The 12,347-nt window shown below is 46.3% G+C and overlaps 1 protein-coding gene across 2 annotated transcripts in view; it reads left to right on the plus strand.

The window, feature by feature from the left end:
- Nucleotides 1-11,642, plus strand: part of ATF6 (activating transcription factor 6) — a 74,372-nt gene extending 62,730 nt beyond the window's left edge. For both annotated transcript variants that reach the window (XM_061451777.1, XM_061451778.1), the window contains exon 16: nucleotides 10,973-11,642. In XM_061451777.1, coding sequence (XP_061307761.1) covers nucleotides 10,973-11,181 — 209 coding nt within the window. In that variant the 3' untranslated portion in view covers nucleotides 11,182-11,642. The remainder of the gene's footprint in view (nucleotides 1-10,972) is intronic.
- The last annotated feature ends 705 nt before the right edge of the window (nucleotides 11,643-12,347 follow it).

The following is a 12,347-nucleotide window of genomic DNA, read 5'->3' on the forward strand; positions in this document are numbered from 1 at the left end:
GGAATCAGTGTCACTTGAGTTCATGTTTATTTAGTTAGACAGGAAACGATCAAGAAATGAAATCATAAAGGCTTATTCCCCAGTGACTTTTCATAATGAGCTGTTTACCTAAATTGCTAAATAAGCAACCTATTTTTATGTATTCAAAAGAACAGGAAGATGATTTTGTAGGGTCCTCTGTGCCTTTTTGTCCTTTCATTAATACAAAAATAATATCTCTTGGGTTTTGTGTGGTAGAGCAGGCCAAGCCCCAGTGTGACTGGTCTTCCCTGTATGGACAGGATAAATGCTACAGATGGCATTTTCTTGGGAACACACTGTTCCTGAAGAGGGTAGAGAATGAGTCATAAATTAATTGGACTTTTTGTACTTAGTGTTTCCAATACCAGTGTCGAGTTATTACACCAGATTATTTTTTCTGTATAAAAGACGCGCTTCTATAAAATCCACAAAATAGAAGAAGGAAACGCATGGCATTAGCTGCCAGTATAGATGCCAGTATGCACTTACAGAAGGAACAAGATTCAGTTTAGAAATGAACATGTATGCGTCTCGCTGCAGAGATCCTGTCTTCTAGACTTTCGTTAACCCTAGATGCTGATACTGCTCTGTAGGTAACGCTCTCCCACCAAGCTTCACAGGGAGCACTGTGCTGAGAGCTGTGCTGAAAAGCAAAGAGAAAATTTTCATCCTCATCTGTGAGGTTACCGTCAACATCTCTGCTCCATGGAACTGTTTGCACAGCATATTGTAATTCTAACCTCAAGCCCAGCTGATCTGCCTTAGTACATTTTCAAGTGTTGTAAATTCAAGCTTACATAATTCTGCCTCATGTTAATTTATAGGTGGCAAACACAGTTTTATGTTGGTGATGCATAGGCTAGCTCTGGTAGCTCTTTATTTCTACAGCGATGTGAAACATAATTATCCATAGTGAGCTCACCCTGTAAAAACATAAAAAAACTGCAACAGAGCTGGTAGAGGAGGTTCACATTTATGAGTTCTGTCTTGAGAACATCACTGGACTAAACTTAGAGATTAGTAAAAACACAGCAGTACAAGAGGGTCATTTTCAGTGTTTGGGTTGCAGTCTCTAAGGAGACTGGTGCACTGGGGCCAGAAGGCTTTTACCTTCTCATACACCAGGTCTAACCTCCATGCAGCTTTGCTCACCATCATACAGTCCACCTTACCTCTGGTGCTTCCTGGGCATCCTCTGGGCTTAATCATTTGTAGCAAGGTTGCTGTAGGAAAGCATTTGAAAAATATGTCCTGAGCATCTGAAGAACATTTTTGGTCATCCACATCATTGTAAATCATCTACCTCCATCCTGTCTTCTTCTATAGAAGCCCTGGAGAAGCTTGTGTGGAGAGAAGTGCTCACCCCACACAGACAGAAGCTTCACAAAGATGGTGTTAAAAATACTCTTCTATGAGCAAGAGCTGATCACAGTATCTAAATAAATGAGGTAATTTTATGTATCCAAGTGAGACAGGTGGAAAATTCAGCTCACTCTTTGGATACTATCCAAACTATAAAGACATTTCAGCTGTAAGTGAATACAGGCTCTCACCAGCCCTCACTCTTAAATCAGTGAGACATTTTTAACACAAAGACACAGATGATATTGGGTGGCAGAAAAGGTCCGTGTCAATGAAAAAGTGAGGCTGCCTCTTGGAAAAAAAAAAAACATGAAGCCAAAGAGATCATTTTATCAGTAAGCGCCTGCAAATTGAAATGGTGAAGTGTATACTACAGTTCACAGCTAAGGGCTAAATAAGAATAGGAAATAATATTAAAAGAAAAAACAATAGGATAAAGTGCTGGCAAATGTGATGAAGATTAATTAAAGATTAAAAGCTCACTGCAAAAGTCTTTAAAAGGACCCTAGAAATCCAAGGGGCTTAAATAACACATTAAAGTCAATTCATAGAAGTAAGAAGGTATCTTTTAAACAATAGACATTGTAGCCAAATGAGGGAATAGAAAAATGAAGGCAATTACTGGCAGACTGAATGTCAAACCATAAGAAGTCAGGCCAGAAAGAGATACTGAGGAACAGCATGCCTGAGGCTTAAAAAAATAATAGAAACATTTCTCAGAGGAAGCCTGCCAGAGAATCTCTAGTGCCCATAGAGAACTAGAGCGCTTCAAGTTTAAATCAGCACTGTTGAAGGAAAGAGGAAAAAGTTCTTGTTCTGGTGTTAACCACTGAGGTTATCTATGTATCAGCAGAATGGCAAATGACAAATAAGGCAAAGATTTTTAAATAATGGTCTCAGGAACTGTAAGAAATGAAGTCTTACTTTTGCACAAGCTGAATCTGTGAGAGTTGAGCATGCCCTGCTACATACAACTGGGAAAAGCTATCACAGCTTCTGCAGAGGAAAGTTCTACTATAGTGCTGCATTGGAGGCCTCAGAGGGATAGTGAGTGTGAGGATAAGGGTGGTCTCACCAGCCCAATACCTGAGTGTTCAAAAAGCTTGGAAAAAGGTAGTTCTTCAGAGACGAAAGCAAGCTTTTGGAGACAAGAGGGAAGCCTCACTTGCAGATCAGTATCTCTCTAAAATATATAAATATTTGTGGAAAAAGGTGGTCACATTTTGCAATGAAGAGGATGTTACCAGTAGACTCCCATGCAGGTCTGTGCTGGGGAGATGCCCACGCATCTCCAGGCACAGGCTGGAAGATCTTGGGAGGGAGAGAAACTCTGTTCAGCAGGTGAAACTTGTGAAAAAAATGCAAAAGAACTCCATAGGAAAAGTGTTCCTGAACGAAATGGCAGATTCTAACTGAGCTGTTACTGCCCAGAGGAGCTACTGCGAATCCTTCCCTGAAGCATTGGCTTAGCCGAGGAAGAAAGGCACTATAATTCATTAGAGAGGGAGAAGAAAACAAAATATGAACCATCTTTACAGCCCTATTGAATCTCTCTCTTCAATGTTATACATTTTTGGTTATAGAGGTTTATAGATATATATATAAACCAATGAAAGATGCAGTAAAAAAGCAAGAGAACATTAAGTGTATCAACTTCCCTACTCCAACGATTATTGAATTTGAGGGCAATGGCTGAGGGTAAGGTTATAACAGAACCCTAAGAGCCATGAATGTTGTAGATAAAGGTAGGTAGGAAGCAGTTATTTACTATTTCACATATCACCAAAAGTATATGCTTACCCTAAATTTTGCTTATGCTACTGGTCACTGTCAAAGGCACAGGTTGGATGGGACTTTGCTCTCCTGCAGAACAGCCATCCTCAGGCAGTACCAAGGTTAGAAAAGGAGAACAGCCAGTCCACCAGCGCAGCAGGAAACAGAGGAGCTTGCTGGTATTTAAAACAAAAGGTAGCGTTAGGTCAGAAAGGTTTTCCAGCTCTAACAGCCTCTGTGGAATGCTAGGCCCATGGTAGGGACAGAAGAGACCATGCCCATGACTCCCAGTCCCTCTCTGCTACACTGAGAGGGAGCAGTCCCCTGTGTGCTGTCAGTGACAAGCCCTCGAGCCCTTGTTCTTGAAAGAAGCCTTTACTAGGATATCCTCCTAGCCTACTCTCCTGTGTACAGTTATTTGTCTTGTAAGTGGGTATGTCTGGATTTGTGGGCTGTGTGGGGATTTTGTTTATACTTTTTATGCCTCCCAAGCAGACATGTTCTGCCTAACAGAGTTGATCTTCCTCCAACCTCTTCACTCCCAAGAGTTTTCTGTGCAGCAGAACTGCTTTGCCCCTTGTCTTTGTTTTCTCTTCTATTTTTTATCCCTTGTCATTAGTATTGCCACAGCTGGTTATGTTTCAAATATGGCCATCCTGCAGCAATGATACCCTGCCAACAACATGCATATGCATAGCCAGTGCTGTCAAAAATGTCTGTTTCCGAGAAATACTCTACCTGAGGGAGCTTTAAACGATGTGCCTGGGAGGGCCAACACTGCTGATTCTGAGCCTTTCTTCTTGAGATGGCCATGAGCTCCCTCCAAAGTAAGTAAGAGCAATCACAGTAGATCCACACCGGCCCCTCTCCTCATGCTCTTTCTTGTAGAGGGAAATGACTGTTCAATATGGAAAGAAGGGGAGGTGGGAGATCAGGTGAGAAGTGGTCCCCGGGAGGAGCCAACTTTCTTTCCCTGATTCCGAGACGTTCCCTGATTCCCTGAGACGTTCTAGTCTGGACCAGGTACTGCAAAGCAGCATCTGGCACAGATCTGCTACTGACTGTGTTCCCCACAGGTGGTGTCCTTTTCCAAAAATCACACAGTGGTGTACGCTAAGGGCATGTTGTGCTCCTCATCTGCAGTCAGTACTGATATCTCCTGTGGCTCCTTTATTTACTTAGGAGGCCACAGAGAGTTTGTTTCCTTCGGCTTTCTTGCTTACCCCTCTTGCCTGTAAGTATCCCCCTTAGATAGCCCCAGTGCTCTAACAGGTTAGACTTGGAGAGAGACCCGATCTCCTTGATGTCTGCTTGTGATTTGTCAAAGTGACCTTGATTGTGTGTATCCAGAGTTTCTAACCACGGCCCCTGTTCCTGTATGCGTATAGACCCAACAGCCTGGCTCACAGTTTGCTAGGAGATCTGCAGAATTGAAATGCCCAGGATCTCACTTAGCCTGTGTCAGGGTCTGAGGACAGCAGAGTCCACAGAGCTGAGACCATTGCAACTGGTTTGTTTGGACGTAGTTCCAAGTGAGAATTTACTTTTTAAAGGAGAAGTAATTTGGGTCACAATATAATTCCCTTGCCTCCAATAATCCTGTCTAACAAGCGAATCTGTGAATGCTTTAGGAACCGCACTGCATTGTTGTAGTGAGTGTATTTTTAGTCTGTGTAGCTGTTACAGTAACACCACTTCATTTCTATACTTATTTGGTAGTGTATAGCAACCCTTCAGATGGAAACATTGTCCAGATGTGCTGGGTAGAACAGTCAGGGCTGCTCAGCAGAGATGAGATGGAAGACTGCAGGAGTCATGGTGCAGAGGAAGCCCCTGAATTATGTCAGGGGACATCTGCAGCCCTTCAACAGGCCAGCCCCAGAGCTGTGTGCCCTCATCTTCTTACGAAGCTTGTGCTTTCTGAACTCTGTGCTGCCTTAAACATAAGCTCTGTTTTGGGCCAGGGCAGGTTGCAGGATAAATTATTTGGGTAATTTGGGGCTAAATCATTCTTTAAAACAAACTTTAGCATTGTCAGCTTGGCAAAGCTAGCACAAAGCAACCAGGTACTGGAATACATCTGGTGGCTCTTTGAAAGCTGCCTTGGTTCCTGCTGGTGCGATAGATGGGGCTGCAGAAGTGGCTCCAAGCATAAATTAACGCTGACACAGACTGTCTTTGGAATCTGGTGTAGCAAAGAAAACTTTCTCATTAGAAGGCGGTATCAGAATGGCATTGTAGCAGGCATGAGTTCAGCAAAGATGGGTTTAAAAGATTTGGTGGTTTTGTATCACCTTTGGCAGAGATAATTCTCTGACACCTATTTTCATATCAGCTAAACTAGTTACATGGATAGTGACTTCACTCAGCACCGCTGTCCATGAACAGGGGATGATTCTCTAGCCTTAGTGACTAAGACAGGTAGTTGAAGTAAAGATGGTGCAAGTGATTTCCCTTCATATCTTACCAGAAGGAATAAGAACATAGTCCAGCTCTATGTGCTTGACACTAGCTTAACTGTGTATTCAGCAAGCACAGTGGGAGCAGAGCCAGACAGCTTCTGACCACTTTTACAAATCACCTACTAAGAAACAAGGCAGTAGGTATGTGGGTTATCTACTGCAAAAGCACCTGGAGCCTTTGAGAAGAGCCTGAGGATTGGGGATTTCAAATTAGTGGCACAGGCCCTGAATTATACAGGTTTGGTCTCACAGAATATGTAGTCCACTGCGGAACTGCCTGGGATAAGGTAAAATTCATAGTTGATATGGTAGAACAAAGCTCTGTCCTAAGCTTACCTAAGGCGTAAGCATATCTTCAGAAAGCTGCAAAGCTCTTCTTCGATGGTTATTTGATTACAGCCCTGAAACAGTTCAGCAAGGTCAGGTGGCATTTCAGGGGAGCTCTGTTTCAGCCTCTCTGCAGACTGTGCAGTTTTCAAGGCAAGCATTTTCCTGCAGCAGAGCTTTTGGGGGAAGGTATATGTAAGTGGGAAGGGGTAAAATACCAGAATAATGTGGTTCTGCCTTATGACTGCATCCATAGGGCCAAACAGCCGACTGACATGTAGAGTTTAAATCTAGAGACAATTGACATCACCATTTGTTCTGACTTACTACAGAACAGACACTAACATTTTAATTGCTCACCTCTCAAGCCGTCTGCCTGTCTTCTGCCTCTCTCTAAGACAGCATATCTTATATAAGTAGATGCCTGATCTCAAAGATGGACAATTTGAATGTTCAACTTATTGGAACATGCCAGTACTACTAACGGGAGAAGGAGGACTTCGGCTTTATGGTCTCTCTATTAAGCCAGTTTTGAAAATTTAGTGTTTCAAATATGAAGACAATCTTCCATCATCTCCTGTAATTTGTAACAGTAGTTATTACCCTCAGCCTTATTTGCTAAATTTTTTTGGTTTGGACTGCAGACTTCAGCTTTCGTCAGTGGGATCTAGCAACATGTTTGCTTTTTAGATGAACTGCCATAAACCCTAGAGAGCAGCACTGCAGAATTAGATTTCTGTTCCTTAAACCAAGCTTGTGCTGGGAGTCTGGTACTGGCTATGAAAACCAGTGAGCCTCATTGAGAAGGTGCAGTCAGAGAACAGCAATGTTGGCACAACTACCTGTGCTGTTGATTTGAAGTTGTCTGTCATCTGAAGCATGGCTTTTAAACCTGTTAACAAATAATTAACTGCAACACAGCCTTTTGGCCTGGGAAGGATAGCTTCCTAAGCCTGAGGCTGTACCGTGTGAGAGGCTGTGTGTTCTGAACTTGAAAGAGGAGAAATAAATCTATTTATAAATCCAGACACCTCTACAGGAGAACTGTTCCTGAGTTTTCGCTTATGTAATCCACAAAACATAAGTCGTAGGTAACTAAAGACAATAAACTTTAGAAATAACATAGTGTCAAGTGTTGCTCTGGGCTATTAAGCCACCCTGTGTAATGCATGTTAGGGGTGCTGACCTTCCAGCCAGCAAACAAGCAGCGGCAGCAGGCAGCAACTTCAGGCAGTCAGCCCTGCCTGCCTTCACCTCTCTGTGGGGTGTGATGGGTGCATGCTTAGGCATGTATATGCTGACCTGAGTGTTGAGAGAAAGCACCGGTTACATACTCTGGTGCCTCCAGAGATCAGCCATATGCAACTGGTGAGCTCAACACTCATCAGGGTTTCTCTGCCTTGGGGCCCCACTGTTGTCTCCCAGATGTTGATTATGCTGGATGTCCTCATGGAAGGGGAAGGAAAGAAAGCTTGATCAGGCTACTCTTAAAAGTTCTGATGCAGGAATCACCAGGCAAAATTGTTCAGGCCACGGGGTCCCATGGGGAATCCGCAACTCTACTTCAGATATTGGCCGCTTGCTGACAAGGGGTTAGGAATAGCACAACTGAGTGTGTCCAGGTATGTAGCCACTGGATTTAAACTGGCCATCAAGGAAAATTGCCACAGTTCTCACTGCTGCCTGAACCATAGGCACTGGAGGTGTGCATCGCTTCCCTGTGGGAAACATCAGCTCAAATCTCACTTCAAGGGCTTTGCCCAAGTTGCACTGCCTTGTCTTTGTCATGAGCAAAGAGTAGAGAGAGTCATTACAGCTCAGTGAATTATGTTGGCTTCTTTGTGGAGCTGAGCTCTTTAATGACTGCTTGCAGTCTACTCTAAGGGGCTCCAGTCATGAACAGGCTGGGCCAGAGGGACCAGGAACAAATACAAGTGCCTGTGCCTGTGGGGAGTAAGAGTCAGGTACCCTGGGTCTTGTCTGAGATGCGGTCATCAAGCCTTTCCTTAAAATCTGACAGTCACAGATGCCCTCTGGTCTCCTGAGGTAGCTTCAGACAGGGCTTGTAGTTCATTATGATTAGAAACTTTGCAAAGATAAATCTGTTTCTCTTGAGATTGAGCTGATAATTTCTAGTCCTGCCATGCTGTTAGCTTATCCACAGTGATCTGCAGTCCTCAAGCTTTTTCTGCAATGCTTCTGCCCAGCCCCATTTTGTAGGCAATTTCCAATTCTCCTGAGCATTGTACTTCACTCTGGCCTTGGTTGAAATGCATCTTGAAGATTTTGGACAGCCTCTCTTATCAAAGCTGCAGTCTAATCCAGTACTCCAAGGTGGTTGAAATTTCTCCAGTTCAGCATCTTCCAGAAATCTTACAAGTATGCTCTCTATTCCTTATCCAGATCATGAAACAGTTTAATGGCATCGAGGTCAGGACAGAGCCATGTGGAATCATTTTTGCAATGCCTGCCCCTTTGACAGTGAGCTAATCTTTCCAAACGTCAGATTGCTCTGGCTGCATTCAGGTCATGTTTGCCTGGTGTTTTGCTGAGAGCATCACATGGGCTTACGCAGAGCATCAGCCACTCCACCCTCCAGGCTGGGGTGGGCTGGGAGGGACTCTGGTAATGGCCATGCGCCGTGGGGCTGGCACAGCCTTCAGACTGCTCCTTTCAGCGCAGCTGGTCCAGGCCCCAGCAGCATCACCAAGCAGTGACTGCTGTCTTTGTGTCAAACGTCACCTCCTCTGCTAGGTCAGTTTGGTGCTAATTGCAATGAGAAAGGCTGCCAAAAATGCCTGTACTGGGAATTGAGCCATTCCCGCTACTGTCCTTATCCCTGTGAGACAAGTCCCTTTGCAGGATCTGCCTGCAGTTGTTCTTCATCTACAATGCCTTCAGCCTAAAAGGGGAAAGAATCAGGTATCTGCCTTTAAACCTGAGTGTCACTCCTGGGCTAAGTCACATACACAGGACAGGATCTGAGCACTTTGCAAGTGCCGGGGTTGAGTGTGTCCCCCTTCCATGCCTGCTGGCCAGAGGCTCATTGGGAACATGACTCCTCCCAGCTATCTCAGCTGTGGTGGCCTCAGAAGACACAGCACCTCTTGCACAGGATAGCAGACCTGTGGCTTACTTAGTCGTGGTCCACGTATTTGCAAGGGGAGCCTGCGTCCGTTCTGGGAGAAGAGGGATCCCAACTGGCTGAGATGTGCTGATCCGATTCCCATGCTCCCTGCTGACACACACACAGCACAGCTCCATCCCTCCACGGGCTGCTCTCAGGATTGCTGTTCTCCATGTTGTGCAATGCCAGGGAACCTAATGATAGCCCACTGCGCTGACTACTGCGGGCAGACATGGGAAAGTCTTACTGCCTTACCAAGAGGATTTCCTGGCTTTGGCTGCCATCCCATCCCACCTCACCCTCTTGTGGCTTTGGAGCACATATTCTTACATAGCCAGGGTCCTATTGAGCTGTTGTCTGCAACGTGAGAGCTGAGGAGCTGTGCTTTCAGCTCGCTGTATCACGGGAAACTGACCTGTTCCCATTTGCTGTCTCCAGGCTCTTTACCCCTCCACTCTCCTGCCAGCTTACCCTCATGCCCCTCCGCTGCCCTGTGCAGCCCCCTTGCCTGAGCCGCACTGCCAGCACAGACCTCTGCAGCCGTCTGGTCCTGAGCTTGTTGGGTGGGAGCCAAGCGCATATCCAAAGGATGAGAGAAGGAGTGACCTGGAGGCATGGTGTCTAAAAGGGTCCCAGCTGGGGACCAGGAGGGACAAGGTGCTTGTTGTGGTGTTTGGGTCAGCAGCACAGAGACATGTAACAGCTGCTCCTGGCCTTGGTCACTCCGTGGCACATACAGACCTTTTTCCATTCCATTTCTGCAGGTGGGGGCTTTGATTTTGCTTACAGGCTCTCAGCCCCCTTTAGCAAGGGTTTGCTCCTGCTTTTCATTACTATACCAGACATACTAGATCTAATGGCTTCCACAGGTGGCATGGGGTGCAAGAGGGTCCAGCCGTGGTTGTCAGCTGTCATCCAGAGTCAGAGTTAATCCAGGAAAACAGTAAAAATTAGTAATGTATATTGCATTCCTCCAATCCATACGCTTTCCATTAGGTTATCTTCCATCCTCCTTAGCACAGAAAGAAAACCCTGCCAATGGCAGTCTTCTGACTCTGAAAGGCAAGGATTGGTTGTGCCTGGAAATCTGATCTCAACTCTCTCATTCCTGGACACACTGTCTATGCAGGGAATAGTTTCCCACCTTTAAATCTAGGCAGCAGATGCTAGCCATGTGTACAGCCTCTGCATGTAAGGCCAGGAGCTTCTGCAGCAGCAAGACGTGCCTGTCCTGGGACTGCGCTGGGGTGATGCAGCTTGGCATGCCCTTGTGCCAGGATCCCATCTGCTGCCCTGGGTTTCCCTATGTCCGGAGGTGTCTCAGGGTAATGGCCTTGCCCAGTGTCACCATAACATCATGCAAGTAACAACAGCTGGGTCTGGGTGGTAATGAGGCACAGTTAATTCTTTCAAGCAATCGCATTTTAACTTTTTTCATTAATAATCTGGTGAAGAAATTCTTCTAGATCCTCAGTGTCAAGGGGGTTACAGTATTCTTAAACCAATAAAAAGAAAGTGAAACAATCAGCTTGCTATCTTCACTCACCCCTACACTTTAGTGGATCAGGAACAACAGTTAGGTAATAAATTTATACAATACAAACTCAATCAGTAATTATGTGCAGCTGACAAAGGGGGAAAGAAAAGACTTGCATTAATTTCTCTGTGTCTGCCTGCAGTTGCCTGACATGGCCTGAGCCCTTTGAGGTGTCACAAGCAGGGTGGGGCTGCACTGTGTGAGATGGAGCTCCATGTGTGGAGCTGCAAAAATGCCTGGGGTCTCCTTCTCCAGCTTCTGCGCCAGACAGAAAGAGGTCCAGAAAGCTCTGGTTTTGGTGCTGTGGGATCACCAGTTTGCAGGGCTAAGTCTCAACTTCGGGGTTTTTTTTTACTTTTGCAGAGAACGTGATCAATGGGCAGGACTACGAGGTGATGATGCAGATCGACTGTGAAGTGATGGACACCAGGATCCTCCACATCAAAAGTTCATCTGTCCCACCATACCTCCGGGAGCAGCGCCGAAACCACACTGACGCCTTCTACAGCGCATCTCCCTCCGTCCCAGAGACGCCCCACGCCCTGAGGGCTATTGTCAAATCTCTGCAGTAGATCCTGCAGCAGCAGCACCTGGCACACAGCAGGTCCTGTTGCCAGACTGAGCCCCTTTGCCAGAAGGTCTCTAGGGCTCCTGGCACATCAGCACAAGGGCAGACCCCACTTAGCCCATTCCTGTGCCTGACCCTCCCCAACAGCCGTATCCTGCCCAGGGATTAATTATACTGCTCAGCTGGCTCCTTGGCAGGGACAGGCCTCGGGGACCCATGCTGCATGCAATGCCTGGTCCCAAGGGTGTGGGTGGGGCACTCTGCCACAGTCCTGGTGTTGGCGTCAGCCACTGGTGCCCAGGGCTGGCACAGGGAGGACAAAGGACACAGGCCGTCCCTGCTACTTACACCCTGTCCGGAACTGTGAGTTGTTTGGTTGGTTTTTTGTTGGTTGTTTTTGTCCCCATTAAACTACTCCTTAGGTGGGGTGCTGGGGTCCTGCCCAGAGACACCACTGCAGAGACTTCCCTCGGGGCAGCAGGAGGAAGCTTTCAGTAAGCTCTCCCTGCAAGTACAGAGAGAGCCACAGCCCTACACTGAGCCTGCCACTCCAGCCCTGACCCTACACCCCAAGGACAGGAGCGTCCTTCGTCTGCCAGAGTGGCTGTGCTGGCCTGGACAGATAGTCCTGCTCCCCTTCAACCCCATATGCCTGCCCAAATCCCTGCCCATGCAGCCTCCCTTGCTGGGAAGCCCTGGGCTGCTGCCCAGGATGGCAGCAGTGCCATGGGGCAACCCAGCCCCAGCTGCCCTGCGGGATGGTGGGACCCCGCACTTACAGCCAGAGCACTACAAGCAGAACAGCTTACTACACTGGTAGGGGTGAGGCAGTGTGTACACACATGCAGAGTAGTAAAAGGTTGGAGCTTGCCCTAGGGGTGATGATTTAGTGGAGCACATGTATTTGTGGAGAGTGTACTGCTGTTCTTTTTTTGTTTGGTTGGTTTGTTTTTTTCCTTCTGTTTCTTGCTTGGTTTGGTTTTTTTTGCGTTTGTTTGTTGGGGGGGGTGGTGTTTGTTTGTTTTTGGTTTTTGTTTTTGTTTTTGGTTTGTTTTATTAGATTTTATTTTATATTTAATGCTTTTCACTGCTAACAGCCTATGAAGCAGTGTTGGATCTGCTGGGGCAGAAGAGCTGCTTCAGTTCAGTGGGACACAACAACAGCACCTC

Source organism: Pezoporus flaviventris, unplaced genomic scaffold, assembly GCF_033815535.1.
Source record: "Pezoporus flaviventris isolate CSIRO_AGI_PZ_B2104156 unplaced genomic scaffold, CSIRO_AGI_Pfla_v1 ptg000013l, whole genome shotgun sequence".
Taxonomy (NCBI): domain Eukaryota; kingdom Metazoa; phylum Chordata; class Aves; order Psittaciformes; family Psittacidae; genus Pezoporus; species Pezoporus flaviventris.